This window comes from Natrix helvetica (assembly GCF_964273705.1).
Source record: "Natrix helvetica genome assembly, chromosome: 4".
Lineage (NCBI taxonomy): Eukaryota > Metazoa > Chordata > Lepidosauria > Squamata > Natricidae > Natrix > Natrix helvetica.
The window spans coordinates 79,977,794-80,004,267 of NC_138550.1; the positions used below are offsets into that span (position 1 = coordinate 79,977,794).

At 37.7% G+C, this 26,474-nt stretch overlaps 1 protein-coding gene across 3 annotated transcripts in view; it reads left to right on the forward strand.

The window, feature by feature from the left end:
* Positions 1-26,284, forward strand: part of NFX1 (nuclear transcription factor, X-box binding 1) — a 46,103-nt gene extending 19,819 nt beyond the window's left edge. Inside the window, exons 13-25 of one of the 3 annotated variants that reach the window (XR_014175416.1) lie at positions 4,553-4,661; positions 5,877-5,996; positions 7,395-7,474; positions 8,800-9,030; positions 10,664-10,737; positions 11,709-11,810; positions 12,269-12,310; positions 12,466-12,564; positions 14,265-14,331; positions 16,573-16,718; positions 17,970-18,071; positions 19,077-20,262; positions 24,336-26,284. Coding sequence is in view for 2 of the 3 variants with exons in the window: in XM_081953375.1 (XP_081809501.1) it covers positions 4,553-4,661; positions 5,877-5,996; positions 7,395-7,474; positions 8,800-9,030; positions 10,664-10,737; positions 11,709-11,810; positions 12,269-12,310; positions 12,466-12,564; positions 14,265-14,331; positions 16,573-16,718; positions 17,970-18,071; positions 19,077-19,149 (1,245 nt within the window). In the remaining variant the exon portion in view is untranslated. Of the gene's footprint in view, positions 1-4,552; positions 4,662-5,876; positions 5,997-7,394; positions 7,475-8,799; positions 9,031-10,663; positions 10,738-11,708; positions 11,811-12,268; positions 12,311-12,465; positions 12,565-14,264; positions 14,332-16,572; positions 16,719-17,969; positions 18,072-19,076; positions 22,370-24,335 lie in introns of those variants that run through there. The other 2 variants (XM_081953376.1, XM_081953375.1) reach the window with 2 other exon arrangements.
* The last annotated feature ends 190 nt before the right edge of the window (positions 26,285-26,474 follow it).

The window sequence follows — 26,474 nt, forward strand, 5'->3', positions numbered from 1 at the left end:
ACAGAGGCTTACCTCCACATTCCCATTCACAGGTGACACAGACGCTTCCTCCGCTTTGTCCATGCGGGCCACCACTTCCAATATCGGGCCCTTCCCTTCAGGCTGTCAGCGGCCCCAAGGGTTTTCACGAAACTTCTGTCGGTCCTAGCAGCCCACCTCCGTGCCAGGCCCTCCAGGATCTCCAGGACACTCTACAAGTGCTGCAGGAGGTGGGGTTCTCCATCAATTGGGAGAAGAGTCACTTCGTTCCCACCTCTCGCCTGATGCACTTGGGAGCCCTCATTGATTCATTCAGGGGAAGGTCTTCCTGTCTCAGGAACGCCAGAGCAGTCTCAGCGATTTAGCCAAGGAGGTGCGAAGGAGACAGCGGGTCCCTCTTCTCCAGCTGTCTCAACTGCTGGGGAAGATGGTCTCCTGCTTCTCCATTGTCCCTTGGGCACGGCTTCACAGCCACTGTCTTCAGTGGTTTCTTCTGCCATTCCAGAAGACCAACAGCAGCTGTTCCCTAGTGAAAGTCAGCTTGACTCCAGAGGTTCTGCAATCTCTGGACTGGTGGATCTCCCTGGCCATAGCTCATGGCTCCCTCTTCAGGGAACCTCCGCATCTCGTAGTTACGATGGACGCGAGTTTGACAGGTTGGGGAGCTCACCTGGAGGATCAGGTAGCTCAGGGTCTCTGGTCTGATTCCAACCTATCCTACAGTATGAATTGGCTAGAGTTGAGAGCCATCCATCTGGTCCTCCTTCATTTCCAAACCTCTCTTTGAAACACACATGTGCTAATTCGGACAGACAACACTACGGCCAAGGCGCATGTCAACCGCCAAGGGGGGACGAGAGCGGTATCATGGAGTCTGCCTTTCACCTAGGAACCTGGGCGGAAGCCAACCTTCTCTCTCCACGCCGAACACATCTCAGGGTCTGACAACACCAGGACAGACTGGTTGAGCCGCACAACGATCTGGCAGAGTGGAGCCTGAATTGTCGCATTTTCCACCAGCTGTCGTCCAGGTACGGGACTCTGACTCTATATCTCTTCGCAACAGCATCCAACAAACAGCTGTCCAGGTACCTGTCTTGCTACACAACACCAAGGGAAGGACGCTCCACGGTGCAGGTGGCCTCACGGTCTCCTGTACGCCTTCCCTCCCTTCCCCCTGATACAGAGGGTGATTCGGAAAATGATAGAGGAGGAGGCCGAGCTCATTCTAATCACTCCCCATTGGCCGCGTTGACCATGGTACGCAGACCTGGTCAATCTTTCCGTGGAACCTAAGTGGCCTCTCCCAATGATACCATCCCTCCTTCATCAAGGCTCCATTCACCATCCTGACCTGCGCTGGCTCCGCCTAACCGCTTGGAGGCTGAGCGGGCAGTCTTGAGGGCGGCTAACCTTTCCGAGACGGTAATTCAAACTATTCACGCTTCCCGCCACCCAGCCACTAATCGAATCTACGAATCTACGTGGCAGACCTTCGTTGCTTGGTACCTGTCTTGAGGGGAGGACCCTTTGAAGGCTTCGGTTCTCCAACTATTGGAGTTCTTGCAACAGGGGTTTGATAAGAGACTCTCCCCGAACACCTTATGGCGGCAGGTGTCGGCTCTTTCCTCGGTTCTCTCACTTCACCGAGACGAACCCCTCTACTTGTACCCTCACGTCCGCAGGTTCCTTAAGGAGGCTTCTAATCTCTATCCTCCTGTCATACACCGATTTCCCTCATGGGATCTGACCAAAATCCTTGACTTTCTCACTGACCCGCCCTTCGAACCTCTCAGGTCGGCCTCCTTGCATTACCTCACGCTTAAAACTTCCTTTCTGGTGGCCATAACATCTGTGCGGAGGGTTTCAGAACTGGCGGTTCTTTCCATCTGTGCTGACTTGTGTGTGTTCCACCCAGACCGTGTGGTCCTTCGCATCGACCCCACCTTTGTCCTGAAAGTGAATTCGTCATTTCATTGCTCTCTGGATCTCACTCTCCCAAATTTCTGTCCTGCTCCATCTCACAGTCTGGAGCGCAAATGGCACAAACTAGATGTCAGGCGTGCTCTTAAGATCTACATCACCAAGACGGCAGTCTTCAGACGCAGCGAAGCCCTCTTTGTATCTTTCCACCCTACCAACAAAGGGCTGAAAGCTTCTCCATCTAAGATTGGCTGATGGATCAGGTCTGCCATTGCAAAGACTTACATCATGCATCACCTCACGCCTCCATCCAACATTACGGCTCATTCTATGTGCAAAGCGGCTACGTCAGTGGCATAGGCATGGCAGGCCTCGGTGGAAGAGATCTGCAAGGCGGCTACCTGGTCTACTCCTAATTCATTTATACGACATTATAAGGTGGATCGGTATGTGACAGCAGATGCGGCCTTCGAAAGGCGGGTCCTTCAGCAAGTTCTTCCTTCTTCCAGATCCTAGGCCAGTCTCATTCCCTCCCGGGGACACACGAGCTTTGGTACGTCCCATGCATGACCGCTGTCTCCACCAACTTTGGAGAATGGGGCGTTGGTTCTTACCTGATACGCCCCTTCTCTGTGCAGATGGAGACAGCAGTCATCCCCACCCATTTGGGTCCTGGCCTACTTCGCAAAGGAGATCTGGGAGCATGTTGTGAAGTCACAGGATGGAAAGCAATTGTTCAGCGCACAGCAGTCTACTTATCTCCTTCGTCAAGAAAAGCGGGAGCATGCTCCTCCGAGGCGATGACATCACTTTGGTAGACTCAGTTCTATTAGTTACTGAGTTAACCCGTGCATGACCGCTGTCTCCACCTGCCCAGAGAAGGGGCGTATCAGGTAAGAATCAATGCCTCATTCTTGCCAGTTCCACCAACTGGAAATCCAGAACAACTAGAATCAAGGAGCACTTCTTAATGGCAGTTCTACTCTTTTGTGACAGGGGAGATGGGATCCTACCCAAAACCTTGTAAATTTCAGTCCTAGAGCCTGATTTCCTAATAAACATTGCATCTGTTTTGTTCTTCATTACTAAGCCTATTACCTTACTTAAACATCAGACAAGTGAATCAATTCTTTCTTTAAGTCTGTCTGGAATCTTACTTCAAAATTCCAGATAAATTCTCACAATGGTACATACTGATACTGAAAAAGAGTCTCCTAGATTACATCATGGTCCAGTCCAACATGTAGGACTGGAACTATCACCATAAAATAGGGCTACCAATTTCTAGTTGTGATAAATAAGGCTATTATAATGTGGTAGTGACTGCATTCAGGAGTTCAAGAGCATAGGTTGTAGTCAACCCATTTAGTTTCTCGTATACGTCAGTGAAGTTGATCAGAGCAATTTCAGTCCCATATCTTAACTAAAAATACAAGTGAAATAGATTCACATAATCACTATCTTTCAGATGTGTCTTCAGATGCCTGTCATTTTCTAGAAGATTGTAGTTAGCAATAATATCTTCAACATTTGAGATCAACTGATTATTTCACTCTGAATCAAGGAAAGACATATAATATTGGTCTTCTCACTGTCTCTTTTTTGATGGGGAAAGATACAAAAAAGCATTAATACCTTTAATCATAGCTCCCGTTCTCTCTAATTTATTTAATCAGTTTGGAGGGGCAGTGATCAGTTAACATATGGCAGCATTAATCACACCAGGCTTAAGCCATATGCTTCACATTCACAAACTCAAAAAAAGCCAGTTCAACAAGGTTTATGATTGCCACAGTTAGATTATCATGTTCTGCCTCAGATTAAATTCCAAGTTAAGACAAATGTGGGTGACTATTGATAAAAACATTAAAAACTTCTCACAGTAAGCCTTTGACTGCTTTGTTTTCTCTCTCTGGCATTTGGGAATTAGAAATGCCACAGTACAGAAATGCAGTTCTGGCCTATTTATATAATGGCCTGAAGATGCATAAGTAAACATTTTTCAATTACTATAACAGAATATTGCCCCAAATTAGGTTTAATCCACACCTTGTCTGACCCACCTGATGATTTCTTCCATAATCCATCCTTTGTTGTAATGATCAGTATTATGATTAATACACCGAAAATTAGTTTGGGCAAGATCATTTAGTGACTGTTTCATCTTTCTATTTTTGAGAGTGTCCTCTCATTGAAAATCTAATTCAAGCTCTGGCAATTCTTAAGTAGTCTAAGAGAGGATTGTCTGTGTTAACATCTCTTTCTGTGTGTATTAAAGCATCTTTTGGAGCAGCTGTTCCACAGTTTGCATCTTCTGATATGAAGGACATGATAGCTAAAGAAGGCTTCCTCAAAGTGTTGAAGATTCTATATAAAGGCTTTCCAGCACTTGCTTTTTTCCTTTTGATACTTGGTAAAACAGTGTGCTTGCAGTGCTAGAAATTTATTTTGAAAGGATAAAAAAATCTCAGCATATTACTCCAAATTATCATTATAAAATACTACTTTTTAACTATCATTATTGGGAGAAGACAAGTATATACCAATGCTTTTGACTGGATACTGATTTAGAATTTCTATGCCGAATGAAGACTTCTAATTATTTATCATTTTTTAGTTCCTGATCATCAAATATTTTTTATTTTTTTAGGATAAGGAGCACAAGTGCTCTTTGATTTGTGGACGTAAACTGAATTGTGGTATCCACAGATGTGAGGAACCTTGTCACCGTGGCAATTGTCAAAAGTGTTGGCAGACCAGTAAGCATTCATCATGACTGTCTGTAGTTTGTCAGTATATAATTCGTTGTTTAAAATACTTTTGATGATTCAGTACTTTATGCATAATCTAATGAAGGTTAGTGACTAAGCCCTGTGGCATTTGCTTTAGGCATCTATTTATGTTTAGGTGCCTGCTATTTATGGTCTGTTTCAGTGGGAATTTTCTTATTGAATGCACTGTCTTCCCTTATTACATTTAGATTGTAGTCTTGTTCACTGTTATACCTATACAAACCTTAAGGAAGTGAGAATGCCATTTATATATAGCAAAGCCTTCTCAGAACCCAGACTGTTTTAATAATGGTTGATTGCAAGACTACTCTTTCTGGGAATATTGAGTTGTTACTGAGTGTACAACTGCACATATTCATGATTCCTAATTATCTAAATCCATTTCAACTTGCTTGTCTTAGATTTGACACCAACTGAACAATGTGGGGAAGGAGCAAGTAGCAGGGGGTACTACTTTTGCACTACAATGCTTTCCAAAGCATCTTTTGGATATCACTTACCAATAGCAATAGCACTTAGACTTATATACAGCTTCATACTGCTTTACAGCCCTCTGTAAGCAGTTTACAGAGTCAGCATATTTCCCCCCACAATCTGGCTCCTCATTTTACCCACCTCAGAAGGATGAGTCAACCTTGAGCCTGTCAGGATTGAACTTCTGGGAATGGGGAGAGTTAGCATGCAATATTGTATTCTAACCACTGCACCACTACAGCACCACAAGAGAAGTACAGGTATTTCTCGACTTACATAGTTCATTTAGTGACCATTCAAAGTTACAATGGCACTTAATAAAATGACTTATGACCTTTTCACAGTTACAACCTTTGCAGCATCCTCATGGTCATGTGTTGAAAATTCAGATGCTTGGCAACTGGTTCATATTTATGACAGTTGTTGGGTCCTACAGTCATGTGATTGTTTGCGATCTTCTGACAAGCAAAGACAATGGGGAAGCCAGATTCACTTAATAACTCGCTTACTACCTTAACAATTTCATTGATTCACTTAACTGTTGCAAGAAATGTAATAAAATGGGTCAAAACTCACTTAACAAATGTCTCACTTAACAACAGAATTTTTGGGCACAATTGTACCCAAAGAACTCTACTGCATAGCCCTATTAATATTAATATTAATTAATATTGAGAAGTAATTTATTTTACCTTTGTTTTCCTCTAGGTTTTGAGGAATTAACTTGTTATTGTGGTGGATCAGTGATTTATCCCCCAGTACCTTGTGGTACTCGACCACCAGAATGTAAAAATTCATGTACCAGGCCTCATGAATGTGATCATCCAGGTAAAGTACACATTTAAACCAGGGGTGAAATCAACTTACCTTCACTCCCAGTTCGCAAATGTAAGCACATGCTCACGAGTGTCATCTCCGCTCATGCACAGGACCCTCCGTGCATGCGCAGAGCATAAAAACGGGACATGATGACATTCAGGTGGGTGGGCGGAGCCTCCCACCGCTACCGGTTCGCCCGAACCAGATAGAACCAGCTGAGTTGCACCACTGATTTAAACTTTTTTATTTGCTAAAGGTGCAAAACATTTTAATATGTGTGGTGTAGGGAACAAAATAATAGATATTTCAGAAATATTAGAGTAACATTCTAAGATTAATACTGTTGCATTGAAATACCATTCTGCTAGCAGAAAGCTTCTATTACCTTCTAAGCCCCATTTTCATCTATATGTGAGTGTCATATCCAGTAGTTTAATTTCAGCTGCACAGATTACTGAACAAACTGTTGTACAAATCAGTGCAACTTGATTAGGTAGATATGGACATTGTGTTAGATCAGGGGTGTCAAGCTCAAGGCCTGGGGGCTGAATGTGGCCCATGGGGTGCTTAGATCTGGCCTGCGGGGCCTCCCTGGAAACAGTGAAGGACTGGCCCACAGTGTCTCCGGCAGCAAAAATGGAACCCGGGAGTCCGTTTTCTCTGTCAGAGTGCTCAAGTGATGGTGAACTGGTCAATCCCACCCTGGCCACGCCCACTCCGGTCCTCTGAGGTCAAACACAACCCTGATGCGGCCCTCAATGAAATTGAGTTTGACACTCCTGTGTTAGATGTTTTACTAGAAATGGAAGAACTACTGACAGAAAAGTGGAAGTGCCTTTTCCAACTAGTGTATTCTGAAGAAGCCACTGAGCATGTTCTAATTTAAAACACTACTATAGTTTCTAGTAGAGAAATTAAGCCTGAAATCCCAGCTTAGATTTTGTTTATTAATAAAGGGCCACCATCCTTAGCTGTTTAGATCAAGATCAAGTGTGACAGGTTGTTTCCAGTTTTGTTTTGTTTTTAGGATACGTATGGCTCTGAATGTTTTTATTTTTCTTTAATGCCTGACAGATAATGTGTACATTATGACTAATTTGTTATACTTTAAACTTGTATACCTTGACATGTTTAGCTTTATAAAAGTTATTGTTGTAAAGGATTTCTGACTATTTTTCATATGTTAGAATTCACTGCTACCTTAATTAAAAAAGAAATAGTTTGGATGGGATTGCAACTTCATACCTTCATGAAGTTTTTAATACAGTAAATTCAAACATAAAATTGATTTACACTCTTACTTCAATAGTAAAAAAAATGGAAATATAATGCTGAAATAACATACTAAAATGCATTAGGTGTTATTGAGCATTCCTGTGTTTATTTTTCCTTTTTCTATATATATAGTATATCATTCCTGTCATAGTGAAGAGAAATGTCCACCATGTACATACCTTGTTCAGAAATGGTGTATGGGGAGACATGAAGTAAGTGACTATTGTATTTTACTTTTGTTAGGGATAAATTTTATTATTCATTCTTTTTTTCTAATATATGCCTTATGACAGTGGTGGCACGCGGAGCCATTTGTCAGGGCATGCAAGGCGTTGCCCTGTCAGCTGGCCAGCGCGTATGCGCACGCTGGCCAGCTGAGTTCTCCTTTTTAAAAGCCAATTTTCGCCCTCCCCAGGCTCCAGAGGCTTTATAGGAGCCTCCCCTGCCCTCCCAGAGGGCATCCAGAGGCTTCAGGGACCGTCCGGAGGCTTTCCTGAAGCCTTCGGAAATCTTAAAACGACCCTCCGAGCAAACCGGAAGTGACTTCCGGTTTGCTCGGAGGGTGGTTTTAAGCGTTCCGAAGGCTTCAGGGAACGTCCGGACGGTCCCTGAAGCCTCCGAGGGCCTCCGGGGGGGCGGGGGGGCTCTTTTCGCCCTCCCCAGGCTCCTATAAAGCCTCTGGAGCCTGGGGAGGGCGAAAAAAGCATTTAAAAATGGGGGGTCACGAGTTCTGCGCGCATGCGCACTGGGGGGTTGCGCATTGCATTATGGGTGCGGCACACCCACACACGACCCCCCTGCGCTCCCCCCACTTGTGGCACGCGAGCCAAAAAAGGTTCGCCATCGCTGCCTCATGATATGGGGAGAACATTTTCAGGCAAATTTTTCATTCCTAATTTCTTCCTGAAAATTGTACAATTTGTAAAACTTCATTGTTTTGTAAAGTTAAGTAATGATGAAAATAAAATATTTAATAATTAATTTTGAGAGGAGCTATAATTAATACGTCAGGTATAAACAATCAAAACCCATTTGATGTATTTAATTGGCTGTACAATTAAAACCTAACCTAATATAGTCTCAATACTAAATGAAACCACAGCTACCAATGTGATAAATTTTCACTTTCACCAAACAGCATTGTCCTACTTCTTTTCTTGAGGTACACAATAACAAGTTTGAATTGTTTGTGAACAATTCTGTGCACAGATCTGCACAAAAGTTTTTAGATAGGTTTATTTTATTGTTGTCTTTGATTTAATAAAACAAAAAAGGACATGAAAAAAATAGATGAGTTTATCTGGCTGCAGCATATCTCACTATGAAGAAGAAATCTGAAATTTCAAGTAATTTGTGATGAATTGATGCAGCATCCTTGGTTTGGGTATATATGCTTTCAGAATGACAGCCAGAGAGATTGCAATCAAGTTGGCAGTAATGGTATATATCTCCATATTTTAAAAAGGAGCATGTTAAGCTACTTCCTTACTAACACAGGTGACATCCATCTCTTTGCTTTTTTTTCTTTCTAATTCAGTTACGGAGCAATATTCCTTGTTACCTCACTGATATTTCTTGTGGTCTTTCCTGTGATCGAATGTTAAAATGTGGAATGCACAAATGTAAAAGGATCTGTCACAAGGGGGAATGCCTCATAGATGAAGAATGCAGACAGCCATGCACTATTCTTAGACTTCACTGTAATCATCCATGTATGTCTCCATGCCATCCATCTTTACCTTGTCCTACAACTTCTTGCCGTTCAAAGGTAGGTGGCTGTGACAATTCATTACACCTCTCAAGCAAGCACAGATGCCACTTCAGCAAATAACCTAAGCACAGTATTTCAGATAAATACTGCTTTGTTACATTTTTGCTGAAATATTTGCTATGTGTATTTCTAGCTTTCAAATTGTATTGTTTATTTAACTAAAAAAATGCTATACTAATTGCCCAAATCTCATTGAAGTTTTCACTTCATCCTAAGATTTCTTAATGCTTTATTTAATTGATATATTGAAGCAGATTGATCCTGGGCTTAAACTGGCGAAATGATCTAAAATAGCCTAAGAAAGTTGACATCCAAGCTACCTAGGCCACCTTTCCCATAGTTTGTTTACTTTATATCCTGTCAAAACAGATGTTGTGGATGCCAAAGTAGGGAGTGGGGATAAAAAATGCCAATTACTAAACCCGACTTGACAACATTTTCAAACAGAACCTGTTTTTTTTTTTACCTTTTTCAACCTGATTGAATGGGTAGATGAAGATGTGAAAATATGTTCCAATAAATAACCCAACTCACAGTTTTATAAGGGCTTAAAAATGACAGCTGGCATCCAGAAGCCAACTGGCAACCAATGTAGTTCCCAAAGCAGTGGGGCATTCAAGTCTGTTGCGATGTACTCATACCCCAAAATACCTAGGCTGTGGTATTTTGCGCTACCCATAGCTTCTGAATACTTTCTAAAAGCAACCTTGTAGAGAGCTTGTTACATTAATTTAGCTGGGAAGTGATTAAGGCACTCATGTTTTAATCAGTACAGACATGACTGCAAGTGGCACTCAAGATATAACCATACAAAAGTCTTGGCCGCAACAATCACATGCTGATTGAATAGGACTTATGAATTGGGGGAAGACTCAATTGCAAACTACCTCTGAATGGGGCAATCAAAGATGGTCTTCCCCTGGAATTTGTATTTCTATTGCAGTTAGATATATATGTCTGTGTGGTTTCATTGCTTTTACTGTTGTAAGCTGCCCGGAGCCGCTTCCCAGGAAGATGGAAAGCAAACAAATTTCATAAATTAAAATAAAATAAATAAAAAATTTTAGCCACAACCACAAAGATTCTCTGTCTTGAAGGGATTAAGTTTCAGTCCCTACTGTCCAATTCAGATTCTAATGGCTTCTGGGTACACAGTTAGTAGCACTACTATAGAACCTGTTTGGCCTGGGACCATGATATATTGTTGGGTATTACCACAATATTCCTGATGGCTAAACCCTTGCTTTGGCTTTCCTCAGTGGTTTCATGCAGGTGTAAAAAGAAGCGGACAGTAGAGAGGCCTGAAGCAGCCTTCAAAATACAGGTCTCTGGACATATCTCTCCCAACACTTTTGATAATGCAGTTTGTTGAGTCTTTATCATTGCAAGATGTTTAAGAGGCATAACTTCTCATAGATTTTACCTTAAAACTCCTCTAGGCTGCTCAGTTTAAATTTTAGCAAATAATCAGAATTGTTTAGTGTCATAATTGTGATGTAAGAAAACTAAGCTGTCTTGAAATTAACAAGAGTCCATTTCATTCCAGTAAGTAAATGTGCTCTTTGTTGCTCCTTAGTAATTATGATGTTAAATTTCTGTGAAACTAATTACTATTTTTCTGATGTTGTAGGTTGAGCTTCAGTGTGAGTGTGGAAGAAGAAAAGAGTCTATGATTTGCTCAGAAGCAGCAAGTACTTATCAAAGGTCTGTTAAGGCAATGACCTGCATTTTTTTTATTGCACAGAAGCAGAAGAATAAAAAGCATCTTGTGTTGCTATGACTTCATTTCCTTCTGAATGTATTCAAATAGTATCAATTAATCTAATTGTCATGGACAATTCTCCTGCTCAGTTAATTTTACTCCCTTGGTTCATATTGAACATGTCTATAATGAGTTTTCTCGCTCCAAATTGGATGGCTCTGTAATATATATCGCATGCACATGCACATCTCCTGGGAGATATTTAACATTCAGCAGACTGGTGTTTCTAGTGCCAGAGATAATTTTGGCTCTGTATGAAGTTGCTAATATTTAATACTTTATATTATTTATTCTCTACATAATAGGCTGTAGTCAGTCTTACGAAAGTAGAATTCCCATCACTCATTTCTCATAAGCGTGGGGAGGTGAGAGAATAAATTAATTCTACTGTTGTTGTTAATTCAGCAGACCTATAACTAGGGACTTGGTCTGGATTAACTGAGAGCCTGCTAGAAACATCTCTTTACATCTCTGTGTGTACGAGTTTAGGGTTAGGGTCTTTGAAAAAGTTGATTAATCTTTGAACAGTTGACTAAATATAAAGGGGAGCGTTATCTAATTTTAAAATTACAATTTCAGGGGGGGGAATTAAATTCTGATATTCTTGAAATCTAACACTAAAACCTGTTAAGAAATAAAGTAATACAATAGTGTAGTTAAAATCACAGGTACATGTACTAGATACTTGTTTAACTTTTTCAGATTGCAGAATTGATGCCAAAGTTGCACTCATAGGCTATATTATTTCACTGTCTCTGATTAAAGCAATAATTCAGCCCAAAATGGCAAAGATTTCTGAAATTACAGTATACAGTCTGACTTTCTCCTTAGCACACACATACATACATTTCTGCAGCTTCTTTTAAAGGTCTGTATATGTTTCATAAAATATTCTCTTCCTTTTTTTTTTCAGAATAGCTGCAATATCGATTGCCTCTAAATTAACAGATCCCCAACTTGGAGATTCAGTAGAGATAAGTAGATTGATTACCAAAAAAGAAATGAAGCAAACGAGGTACTAATTTATGAATAAGTGGGGAAGACCTTTTAAATTCAGCTAGTGTTTGCCTTTTATGTTGTTTGCGAGATTATATTTTAGTTAATATTAGTTGACTGATGCAATTTATTGATATGTTTTTAACTGATTTTGTTTCATTATATAAAATTGTTATACCACCTTAGTATTTGAAATGGAAAGATAACTTTTAATAAAGTAATTAAATCAAATGTGATTCTTAAATAGCAATTTTGGCTTGGAGGCATGCCTGCAGAATTTATTGTGTAATATTCCAATCTGTTTAATCCATTATTGTTGCTAACCTGAGATTATCAATTGCATTTCTGTCTGGCATAATGCTGTGCCAGACATGATAAATTTAAGTTCCTGTTTTGTGAAATATTCTTTCTTTGTGCATAAATGCAATAGCATTTTCAAATAAACATTTATCATATGTCTGTGTTTTGTTCATTTAGGTTGCAGTGTGATGAAGAATGCTTGGCTCTTGAAAGAAACAGGTAGGTAAATTGCTTTATTGATTTTAATGCAATAAACAATATGTGAAGTATTATATGACTGGAAGGAAATAGATAATCTCTAACAGTAAATAAAAAATTGGGATTTGACTGTTGCTAGACCGGATAACATTAAATATTTATTTATTTATTATTAGACGGTTTGCTGAGGCTCTTCACATAGATGACAATTCTGATCCATTCAATGTTCGTGCCTCTGCACCCAAGTACAGTGATGTTTTGAAAGAGGATGGAAGGTATGCATCATTATTTTTCTTCATCAAACTACCAGGTTCTATCTAGATTGGTTTCTTGGTCTGCGTATAGCTTTTGCATGACGGCAATGAAGTTTCTGGGCTTCCACAGCTTGACAAGGTCAACACAATCAAAAGCCTTTCTATAATCAATGGAACACATACTGACTCTATCTGGTATTTTTTTACCTAGGCAGTTGGGATGATCTTTACACCTTTGGTGATTTGCTGGGATTATATATTCCTGCCATACATTCCTAGCATTTTGCTTATCCCTCCCAGGAATACCCTACCACACAGGTAATCCTTACTTAGCAAATGCCTTATACGGCGGCCACAATTATGATTATGATGAAATCCATCTTCATATTTACAACCTTTGTAGGTCTGTAAGATGAAGTAAGACATAAGCACAGTTGCGGTTTCACCTACAGGCTTCGCTTAACAACTGGTCCCAATTGTAGTAGCTAAACAAAGACTACCTGTGCCACAATGAGACCAATACAGCCGGACTTGCAGTAGACATTTACAGTCCTATTGTTTATTCTTCCTATAAATGTTGAATATAATCTAAATGAAGATTTGAAACTAGAGGAAGCATCAATAACCTGTGCTACATTGACAATGGTTCTTTATAGTTGAGAATTCAAATGATTTTAAAATTCTAGTTCTAGCAAATGAAAATCAAGGAGTACAATTAAAAAAAAAGGAATTAAGACCAAGCAACTGGTATAAAAGCCATCCTTAAATTTAACAATTTAAATTAAATTTAACAATAAAGAGTCTGATTTTAGGAGCAGCTATCAACAGTAAAAGAAGCAACAGTCAAGAAATAGATCACAAGATAGCTATGAAGGCTCTAATGCTGTTTTGTTTCTGTATCTACAAAGAACAGAATGGAGCAGGGTTACGGTCTCCTTTGACAGTCTATGGGTATGGAAACTGAACTTTGAAGCAGGATAGAAAGAACATTAATGCTTTTGAAGCTTTGTGCTGAAGAAGACTTCTGACAATACTGTGGATAGTCAAAGAAACAAACAAATGTATCAGCACAGTATATTCACTCGTGGGTGAAAGTATCGTACTTTAGCCACATGATGCAGTAACCTAGCTCTCTTGGGGAGCATATAAAATCGTGAAAGGTGGAAGAAAAGGGAAGAAGACAACCTGCAGTAATGTGGATGAACTCAATTGCAATGAGTACACACTATTGGAAGACCTGAAGGACTAGGTTGTGGAAAGAGAGATTATCATGGAGAAAATGTACATGGTCTCTAACAGCACCAATATGGTGGCACATAATCAGTCACTGCTCATTCCAATGACATACATGCACAGTCCACAATGCATAAAAGTGTCTACAACATTAGAAAAGGCATTGTAAATTGTTGATCAGTTCTAACAACTATAGGATATCAAAAGGATAATTTTTCCTACCACATCTTCACAGATTTGGGAAGACTATACTTTCATTTTAAAAAACATTATTTTTAAAATATATGGAATTACAATCTTAAGAGTTTAAAAAAAACAGAATGAATTTCCTTCTCTAAGAAACAAAATGAAATTTATGGGAAATCAGAAACATTTGATGATATATTCAATTTATGCTGGGAGGGGGGAAGCTTACGATAGGTTGAAAGAAAAATCCTTAGTTACAGAACTGTTGTTCTTGTCCTAATTATTATTTCTTTCTGCTGCAGAAAAGATTTAAAGTTTGTCAGTGAAGTTGAGAAAGAAATGAAAGCTCTTATAGAAGCAGTCAATAAGGTTGGTAATGTAGAAAACATGTTCACTTCCAAGTACATAAAGTCTTAAATCTTCTATCAAAACCAATATAGTAATATAGGCAGAAAGCAATTAAATCCAGTGCTAAACTTTACATTTTGTAGGGAACAGCCAGTAACACAATCAACATGTTTACTATGGACAGTTGCATAAAATTAAATACACTGTCGTAATCTAAACCATTTTTGACAGATTGGAATGCCAGTTGCACAAATTTTGTGATATTCCTAAAAGTTGTAGTTGGCATCCTGTGAGCTGGAAAAATTGTCATCATTTGGCTTTATTTAATATTTGGCAATATTTAGATGTTTACAACAAGGTATGCTATAAAAAAGACAGCAGAGAAAAATATAATTAACATATCCTGTGGTATGGATAAGGATGCTCCTGTAAAGTACTACCATTGAATGTGCTGTCTAACGTTGTTGGTTGCATCCCGTATTTTGCCAATCTCTGCATTAAGCAAATAATTAGAAATGTAGGTGTAATGGGCTCTCAGAACAACCTTGGGAGACAGCATGAAGTGCTGCAACTCAGACAACTGTTCTAAAAGAGATATCTCAGCCACAGAAGGAACGGAGATAGAGAAAGCATTGCAGAAGGCACCCTCCCTAATTCTCTAGAAAATATTGAGAGAATTTGGACATTAGGGAACAATCTATTTGTTCTTTTCATATGTAGAAGCATATAAGAGTAGGAAGAGAATGGAATGATAGTGTCACTGAATTAAAATATTTAACCTCTCAAGAAGGATCTTCAGAAAGAGCAGGAAAAATAAAGTGCCAGAATGAAGAAGAAATGTTTGCTTTCATGATTTGGGCAATTTGTTTTCACATTTTTAAACTGCTGCTTCTTTTTTAGAGGTATTTCATAATTTGTATCTCTCAAGTTTGCTGCCTCAAGAAATAGTGCAACATGAAGCTCTATATACTTTACAGTTTTTCATAACTTTTTTTTTTGCTGTTACATTCTTCATTAAACTAACATTTAAAGTGATAGCTTGAGTCCAGTTTCTATATTGAGCAATAGGGTTTCTATTTTATTTATTTGAAATCATTAACTATTATATTAATAGATAATCAATCACAATTGGAGTATCTAATTTTAAATTCTAAATCTGATCCTATAGAGACTGCCAGGGCATATGTGGTCCTGCCACACTATCTTGTCCAGATGAGGAATAATATGCATCAAGGATTTCTGGTTATGGTCAGGGCCATAAACTGCCAGTCTGGTTTACTAGAATATGGTCATTATCCAGACACCTGCCAATAGAAAGGAAGTTACAATGCATGTCAATTCAGATGAAACCAATAAAAATGCTTGTCAATCATTCCATTTTCAATAGGTGTGCTCTTTGTTACAACTACCCATGACAGAATTATCCCATATATAAAAATCACATTTAACTTTCATTTGGAATAGCTTCCAGCTCCTTAGTTTATTCCAAAATCTTTGGAACCTCCAGGAGGAATATTCCCTCACAACAAAGAAGGGTGCCATTAAATCATAATAATAGCAAGTAAAGATTTGTGTTTGGCTTCATTTGAGATTTGTAAGAGCAATGTATCCCTTCAGAATATAAAATTCAGATGTTCTAGATATCATTCAGTGTGGGACATGAACAGCTGAGGAGGAATATAGATGCTAAATAATAAAATGCATAATTCATCTATGAGTTAGAGATATGAAACTGGAGGACAAATAGGTAAAGCAGAATTAATGTATTATAAACTTAGAACCAGTTAATATGCAAAGACACCACGAAAATGTTCATCATTGGAAGTGAGATTGCCCTTAAAATAAAATACTTGAATCCTTCTGATTTCAAGGCTCAGGTTTCTTGTATGCAAGTGGTGTCATATTTCTTAATTTTAGTTCAGAAGGAAGGAGGTGTTTGTTTGGAACACCAACTAGCAATGTTTTTCAAGTTTAATACTTTAAGTATGGGCTTTTATTTCAGCTCTGTTCAATTATAAAATTGTTTATTGTAAGAATATAAAGAGATGCATAAAAGGTATATAAGTATATAAAATGGATATAAGATAAATTTTAAAAAGATCTTCCGAGACTTAATCACAGGGGATTTTTTGTTCAGTATATATACCAAGGAATTGGCTACACTTAAAATCATTACCCAATTTTCCATATATAAAGCAAACATAGATGGTATGGCTCAGTCTTCTCCAAACTTCATCAAAATATTATATCTCTCCAATGCAGAGCAAGCACACAAAGAAGAGTCATTGTTTTCCACCCATGAACCGAGAACACCGTAGAATCATCCACGAACTTGCTCAGGTTTACGGCATTGAGAGTGTGAGCTATGATAACGAACCAAAGCGCAATGTTGTTATCAGTGCGGTGAAGTATGTTGTTCTGTTTTCTTGTTATAAATGGCAAATTTACCATCTTCCAATAAACAATATAATTTTTATGTTCTGTATTTGAATCCATTTGATTTTACATTTATATTGTGCAAACATTTTAAGCATTCTTTGTGTGCCAGGAATTTTAATATATTTGTGTTTAGGAAAGATATCTTCCCATGATCACTTCTTCATTGAAACTGTCCTTGATTATTTAGTTTCTCTTTATTTATAGGAACATTATAATACTTTAATTAAAACATAATTTGAAACAAAATAAGAATCCACATAAATATCTAGTCCAAAGAGGTCAGGATTTTTTTAGAGAAAAGCCTGTTTATATACCTCAGCATACATGATGTTTGTCACTAATATTTCTATATGGCATGAGTATATTTTTTCATTCTTAGCAAATTGGGGGAATTTAATGAAAGCATTAATCTAACCTGAACATCTATTTAGCTTTATAAAAATACTTATCCCCATACCTACGAAATTCCTGTTTTTCAAAATAGGAGTCGCAGTAATGCAGTAAAAAGAATAGACTAAGGCAGTGATGGCGAACCTTTTTTCTCTCCTGTGCCAAAATCAGGGGGAGCACAGGGGAGTCATGCGCAGGTGTGCCACATCCATAATGCTATGCGTGTGACATCACCACCCCCATATGCATGACCAGCGATACCCCCTCCCCGCTTTTGGCACAGTTTTTTTTTGCCCTCCCCAGGCTCCAGAGGCTTTCTAGGAGCCTGGGGAGGGCGAAAACAGCCCCCCCCCCATGCCCTCCTGGAGCTTCCCTGAAGCCTCCCAAAGGCAAAAAACGGACCTATGGACAAACCGGAAGTCACTTCCAGTTTGCTCGTGGGGCTGGTTTTTGCCCTCCAGAACCTTCAGGGAAGCCGCCTAAAGGCCCTTGAAGGCTCCAGAGGGCGAAAAATGGACCTACGGGGAACCCAGAAGTTTGGGAATTGTGACTTCTGGTTTGTCTGTAGGGTCAGTTTTTGCCCTCCGGAGCCTTCAGGGGCCTTCACTGAACCGTGGCAGTTCAGTGGTTAGAACACTAAGTCTTAGACCATTAAAGGTTTATAGCTCGGGGATTCAAGACCCCAATGCCGCAAGACAGAATAAGCTCCCATCACTTGTCCCAGCTCCTGCTAACCTAGCAGTTGGAAAGCATGCAAATGCTAGTAGATGAATGGGTCCTGAATATAAGCATGCAGGAAAGTAACAGTGCTTCTGTTTTTTTATCTGTAGAGGGAAATCAGTTTGCCCAACAGTTACTCTGACATCACTACTTACGAAGGAGAAGCAGACCAGGCCTCCCCCACCTATTCCTCATCACAAACAATCAGAAAAGTAAGTATCATTTCTTTTAAATACCTGGATTGTTTTAATATATTTTTATTGATAGTTTGATATTAACATAAATGTATTTATCAGTAACTTGCCTAGTTGATATCCACTTCAATAAGAAAGAAAAGATATGACTTAAATGTTAGTGTAAAAAGTGTTTTGTCACAGATTATTTTTCTCATCAATCATTTGAGACTAAATTTGAAACTTTATTATAGCCAAGCCAGCATAGAAGGTAAAAAGACAAGTTTGAACCAGAAGATGAAAAAAATACAGGCCAGAACCTGACTCTTAATTATCAAAAGAAATAATCCCTACATAATCCTTGGCAATTTAGAATGTCATAGCATATTGTATTTTCTTTGTTCTTACGTTTATCATTTAAATTTGTATAATATATAAATGGAAGGGCCTCAGAATCCTCAAAATTAATTAAAAGGCAATCCTTAGAAAGTTGGAATGATATACTTCTCAAAACAGAAAATTTGAAGAAGGTTCATTGTGGTATCTTCTTTTCACCTTATCCTCATATTTATTTTGATCAGATACTTCTGTAACACAAAGGATGGCTTCCTTCTTTTGTGGATGCCACCTTGAGAAGAAGAGAGAAATCAATGATGATTGAGGTGATAAATGGTGGAACAGAAGGAATAATGTAAAGGAAGTAGCTACATGAATTAATGAGAACAAAAGTAGATATTGGGGAAATATTGTAGCAAGTATAGATAGGATATAAAGACCCATAGAGCTGTTGATCTCTCTGGAAACTTACTTGTCCCCTTGTTTCAGGTCTCCTTTCTCCTTGTTTGTGGAACAGTTGACTAAGTCACACATACGTGACCAGGGAACTTCTTTCTTAGAGTAATTTAATCTTGCCAAACAAAAGAATGCCTTGTTGCATAAGTCAAGTATATACAAGATGTTCCTGTAAGGAAAAGTCATAGGTTGTATTTTTTTCACCCACAAAGTTTTTACTAAATTCTTTTAATCTTTTGCTTTAACTTTCAGGCCTGGGAATAGCAGCACAGAGAGACGGTTCAAAGAAGAGACAGTTATTGACTATTTTGATGTACAAGACTGATGAGATTAACATGCAATTGCACTGTTGAAAATTGGAAATGAAATTACAAATGTGTTCAGGATAATTTTTGTCAAAATATATTGTTTTATATATTTGAAGTTTATCATGTAAACAGCAGAGGAAAAAAATGATTCATCATTTTTAAATAAGGCAAGGTTATAACTATTTGTGATTGAATAATTTAAATGGGATATAGTCACAATTATATACATATGCATCTACAAGTCAGCTTCTTATGTAAACCATTGAGCGGTTAATCAGAGGTATGTAAAGAATTCCTGGTGCAACATAGAATCTCATTTATGTTGTATGTAGATCTCAAGGATCGGGAGTAGTACCAGCAAGCATGACCTATTCTACCTCTCTTGAAGGCATAAATATGTGAGGGAAAACTTTAAAAAAGAACTAGTATAAAAAAATTTTCAGCAGGATTGTTAATAAAGTACAAGTGAGAATTCTGATTATATTTGTAAACTGAGATGAACTGCTAAAAGACTAAAGTTAAAATCATAATATACACAAAATATTTCCATAAGAATTTCAGATGCATGCTGTTAGTAACAATAGAATTGATGATCAAGAAAATGGCACAATTTGTTTCTAAACTTTGGTGGCCTTTTTCATCTCCCTTTCTTTTAAATGCAAGATCCTTTCAGATTGTGATTGTGCAGTAAGGAATTAATTTTGTGGTTCTTTTAAAGTGACTACACTATAATTCCTAGCAGCCCAAGGCAACATAGTCAGTAGTAAAGGAGGTACTGGAGCGCCATAGATTTTCTGTCCCTTGTATGGTTAGGAGGATATTCATTTTGTAAATTTATACATTTGGGGTGATAATTTGTTTTTTTTCTTCAGTTAACAGTAGCATATATGATTATGTTTGACTATGGTGATAATGCTACTTTGTTTGAATTAGTAATTCTTAGCACATAAAGAAATTATGGGCAACTATGAATGAAGTGGTGGTGGAAGATTGTCAATGGCATTCTGTTTCTGGAGAGCTAAAAATTTCCTTAACATCTTCCCTCTGTTTAATCTTTCCTGTGCGAGAAATTTCTGATGTCAAAAGTATGTTATCATGCTACCACCAAATGTGGAAGAATATTATATGAGGTAAGGTCAGTTGGTTACCTTGATTTTATAAATTGGTAGCCTGTTTTCCACAAAATGTCTGTGACATCTTACTTCATGTAGGATATCCTGACCTTTTCTAGATTATAGCTTTTGCTCATTAATACTTTGCAAATATATTAATTTCTGGTTTATTTTTCAATGAGGATTTATTTATCTATTTAGCATATGGCATTCAAAGAGGAAAATAATAAACAAGCATTTTTATGGCTTGAAAACTAACATGAGAAATAGTCATATCTCAAATGTAGGAATATGCTTGAATTTAATTCAAGAGAGATGTGAATTAAATAATATGGCATGTATTTATATCTATTATAATTAAATCTTCTTACTTCCTTTTCATATATAAATAGCCCATGACAAAGTACAAACTAGCATTCTCATACATATTAATAACCAAATGAATGACAGAACATTATTGTTATGTAGAAATCTATTGACAACATAACTAAAAATTGAGCCATTTTTCTGTTTCCAAATATCCAAAACATGGTCTATTCCATTTCACTACCAATAAACTAAAGTTGTGCTAGTACCACTCCAGTGCACTATAGGGGGCTATACATGGAAAGTTTTTGAGTCTCTAAAAAGTATAGACCAGGGGGTTCAAATTGGCGGCTCACGGGCCAGATACATCACATGCAGGCCACGCCCACCCCAGCTCTGAAGGGAAAAAACATTGCAATACATCACGTGAAGGCAATGTGACGCGGCAAGTTTGACACCTGTGGTATAGACAGATTATATTTAATTTGTTGATGAGTTACCACATTGGTTAGAGAGCTTACAAGCATAGGCAGAAGGGCTGCTAGGTATGTGAACTTTGAATAAAACTAAAGAAGAATGTACAATAGATCAATTGGAATGTATGTAAATGTGGAAACCCAGTGCTTATCAAGTAAACTACAATATAAACCAATTGTATCTTTACAGAGGAAGGATATAGATGTGCATTTCTATTCATTGCTTGTTCTAGACAGAATTGTTTATTTGCATAAATTGATAGGCACAGGGTACTAACTTAAAAGCAATATTTGTGTATGTGAACTTGTCACATATACAGAAAACGTTTATTCATTTTCAGTGCTTTACACTTTTTATTTATGTGACGTGGTTTCAAAGTGATTGATCCTGCTATTGCTTGGTGAAAAAGTGCCGTGTGAATATTAAGGGGTTAAACAGATATTTATTTTTAGTGGTTTGGCTAAATTGTGATATTTTCATGAAGAGTTGACCTCTCAGTTTTTTAAATTATACTTTTCATTCATTTCTCATTTAGTTTGTGCAATTATTATAACTGAGAGGGAGAATTCTTTAGAACACATTTTTGCACACTTACCTAAAATTATGGATGGTGCAACTAAGTTTATATATGCAAATAGTGCAGATAACATTCAAGAATGTGGCTTAGTAATAGACACATACACACACACACACACTCAGAACTCCTCAGACTATTTAATGCTCTGTGTGCTTTGACTTCTGTATAATCTAATGTGAAAATTACAATGGAAATTATTCTTTATGCCATTTCATATAATATAAATAATGAAGTAAAAAATACCAATATAGATTAATTTTAATACATTATTTCAGTTTTTACATTCACAAATGTGCACATTCTGCGTGCTTTCAATTTCAGTGGTGTAATAAATGGCTGACTTTATAAATCTGCAATAGAAGTCTATAATAAAATACAAACTTTACAATGGATATTTTTTTAAAAATCTACTTTAAAGTTCTTGTGAACTGTATAAAAATGAAGGCTGCTGAAATGCTGTAGGACAGCAGCCCTCAACATTTTGGGCAGAAATTGCTCCCGCTTCCAGTGGTTTTTTCCCCCAGCAGTAGTCATTCTGTTTGATCTGTTTAGCTAAATAAATATTTCTGAAACAATGACACAACAGGTCACAGATTGCCTCGTTTACTACGTTAGTAAGCCATACATTTCAGAATCGTGGTGGTGCAGTGGTTAGAGTGCAATACTGCAGGCTACTTCTAGCATTATTCCAATATCTCAGAGGTTGCCACAAAGAAGAGGGAGTCAAACTATTCTCCAAAGCACCTGAGGGTAGAACAAGAAGCAATGGGTGGAAACTAATCAAGGAGAGAAGCAACTTAGAACTGAGGAGAAATTTCCTGACAGTGAGAACAATTAATCAGTGGAACAGCTTGCCTCCAGAAGTTGTGAATGCCCCAACACTGGAAGTCTTTAAGAAGATGTTGGATAGCTATTTGTCTGAAACGGTATAGGGTTTCCTGCCTAGGCAGGGGGTTGGACTAGAAGACCTCCAAGGTCCCTTCCAACTCTACTATTGTATTGTATTATTGTATTGATCACCAGCTACCAGCAGTTTGGCAGTTCGAATTTCACCAGGCTCAAGCTTGACTCAGCCTTCCATCCTTCCGAGGTTGGTAAAAATGAGGAGCCAGATTGTTGGGGGCAATATGCTCTGTAAACCGCTTAGAGAGTGCTGTAAAGCATTATGAAGCAGTATATAAGTCTAAGCCCTATTGCTATTTATAAAGTAGAAAATGAAGATCTGGAAAACATTCCATATAGTTTCTCTACGTCATAATATCAGATTATACAGGGGAGCATCTTAGATCTGTTTTCAAGTCCTTTGCATGGTATTGTGCAAGTAAACTAAAAACTAAGATGAAATTGATAAAAGTATGTTAAAATGCAAGTTCCATTATCTTATTTTGTATTTTTCATGAAATTTATATGTTTGTTCTTGCCCTTGAAATACAAGTTTTATTTTCAGGGCACATTGAGCCCTTATTCAAAAACTTTTAGACCATTCAAAAAATCTTTTAGAGATGTGTCATGGAAATATCTACTGTGAAATTAAAGGGGTGGGGGGAATCTAATCTGCAAAGAAAAGGAAAGAGTGTTTTAGAATACTGAAAAACCACACAAAAGTATGAAAAGTTAAACATTTTGTTCTAGTTCTCTGTGATTTGATACTTCTTGGGGATTTGTTTATTTGGTAAATTTATATAGTCACCCATCTCACATCTGTGAACTTAAGCAGCATACAAAGTTAAAAGCTAAAAAAACCCAAAAAATTAAAAGCATTAAAATGTCACTTAAAAAACAATATTTGCGGGGGAGCATACTCAATTCCCCTAACAGTACAATTACTTTGCAGACTCCATCAAATTGAGAATATAAGGAAAAGTAAATATTGTAAGTATATTAATACTTTTTAGCAATAGTATATAGAGAGCTGGAGCACAAGTGTAAATGGAATGGTAAGCAGTGGCCAACTAGCGCTCATGACTAATCAATCTATAATCCTAGTTGTGCAGTCCATAGTATGTTCCAGATTTGCTGCTTTGTTTTTTTATAGCAGATTAAGCCTGAAATACTGTAAATTTTAACTTATTCTGTCCCAAATTCAGTGCTCCTGAAACAGGTTGAATTTTAGTTCTGTCCTCTCCCAAAAACATAACTGATATGCATTGCTTCACATTAGTTGAAAACATCTAGGGTCTAATGTTTAAAAAGTATTGCAAAAAGATTATACTGACATAAGTATGCAAATAATTTAGATAGACTCATTTCAAGACAGGGGAGTAATTATGAAAATAGATCGAGTTTTGTTTTCGGGCAGAATGTTTGCTCCAAAGTGGCACAGCTACTCTCACACTTGTGGTATTTACTCACCATGTTATTAGCCATATCAATAGGGACATTTCTTCATTCAACTGCTTATACAGATAACTGCATCATCAGCAAGATCTTTTGTAGATCACCTCATTAGCCGACGGTTAGCATTGCAGTTCAGAGGGCTTGCACACAGGATTCACACTGCAGAACCCCAATTTTAATTTAAAATTAATCTTAATTTAAAATAGTTGAAATTGTACAATATTGATACCTTTTGCTAAGATTTTGTTTTCTGTTTCCAAATCTTGAATGATTTTGGCCCAAAAATGAAAATGATTTGGCATTCTTATTTTGAAGGATGTCATTTGTGCTATCTTTGTAACCATCATTCTTAGACTATAGATTTTAAAACATTGTGGTATTTATTTTCCTGCAGAAATGGCATTCCTAATAAAAGATTCCTAATAAAATTTCACACCATGGAAAAGATTTATCCATCTAAGATCGCATCCCACAGGATAAGAAATGGACCTTGCTCTTCTGTACTTTACACGTCCCCAGGGTGACATGCACTTCTAACACCTTCGCCTCAAAGTCCATTACCTCACAATTGAAAACCTTGTTGTTATAAGTACTATTATCCGCAGCTTTCTAACTTTATAATCTAACTTTCAATTGCTGTACTCCGTGTTAAACTGTCAGAATAAACTCTGATTTCTACTTCGAGCATCTGTGTTCTATGGAAACCCAGCTAGATTAGAACCCAGCACATGGAATAATGATTATGGTTAGAATAGTAGGAGAAACTGAATTATGAATAGTATTAATATATTTTTTCTGATTCTCTGTAGGTGACAGGGTAATAAATTATTTTTTGCTGATTTTAGTGATCTCAAATTCTTATCACCAAAACATGACCTGCATGAATTGCTTTCTTCATCACCTTATCACTTTCACCCCAAGAGTTCTTCTTATAAGATGTTTTACCAAAACCCACCTGATAAGCAACTATAAAATAAATGAAACAGCAAGTACGTGTCAACAGAAGAGAGAATCTTATGCTATGGAAAAACTAATATGGAAGTTATCACCAAAAGATAAGAATTTTTGAAGAATTCAAAGGGCGAGTCATTAATCTTTTGCAGATATTTTCACAGCTCTAGACAGAAAGCACATTTTGTGGTGTATCAGTAGCCAAGAACTCATTTCTTCATTTAGTAGCAATGAATTGGCAAAATAATCTGAAAAAATATATAAGGAGCCACTATATGGTATACTCCCATTTACATTGAGAAGGCCAGAATAATTATACTGTAGCAAACTAATTACTAGTATTCTGTGCAGTGAAACTATGCTTGATCCTTATAATCTTGACATAAAAGAAAGACCACTATTATCTCTACATTGCAAATATGAGAGAAGACTCAGAACAAACATCTGTTTTATAATAATTCATGACTAAGATGCTTGAGGAAGTGAAGCTGGACTTGCTGTCCACGCTTGAGAAAAACAGCTGCAGCAAACCAGGCAGAAAGTCTTCTCACCCCCACATTCCCAGTGCAGCTCATGTTTTTCTCAAAAGAGCTGTAAAAATTTGCAGCCTCAGAAATTTGAGAGATGGTTGGTTCGTTCATTCACTTTATTCACAAGCATCCATGCTGCATTCCAGCTGCCTGGCAAATTGAGCCATACTGACATTTTCAGGAATGTGCTAATGTTCAGAGGCAGCTTCTGCCCCTTAGCTTACAAAAATGAATGTTAAAATGGTGTGGTGGAGAGGTTCGGAGAAAAGGTAACACAGGTGAGGAAGAGGAAGGTGACACCTATAAATTTACAACTATTCTAGGCAGGCAAGAAGTCAACTCAGGATCATACGCTCTGGTAAATAGCGTATCCTGGTTTGATTCCTGCATGGAACTTTGCTTGGGAGCTCAGTTGAAGTCAAAAGCAACACTACTTAAAAGCAGAGCTTGGAGCTTGGTCTGAATCTGCAGCAACCAGAGAAAAGGAGCAACCACACTGAGGAAGCCCATCACTTCAGCCAGTGCAAGAACTTTTCAAGGGAGACAAAAGGGTACACACAACCTATTATTGGGGAAGGTGTGTCACACAATAAAGCGGCGTTTGCAGTTGTATGCTATGCAGTGATGTATCAAGGTTTTGGAAAACAAAGAATCCCTCATGATTTTATAGCTCATCCTTTACCGTGAGATGACCTTAAAGCATTTCTGCCCTGCTGCCCTGGCATGTGAATATTTATTTTAAATCAAGTTTATCTAGTCTTTTGTTTTAAAAAACTGTCATTAGTATTATGGTTTTGCAGATGTCATTCATTTCATCTTAGCACATGGACAAATTAAGGAGTTAAACATTATTGCTGAATCCATACCCATCACATATTTCTTGAAAGACCACAGAAAAAGACAAAACCAAAGGATTTCTATTTGACAAAAGTTACACACAATCCCAACTTGTAATTATTTTATGATTATTTGAATGTTACCTTCTCCATCCAAATAAATCATACTTTACAAAATAATTCTTAAGAGAATTCTATAGCTTTCGTTTCTTTCAG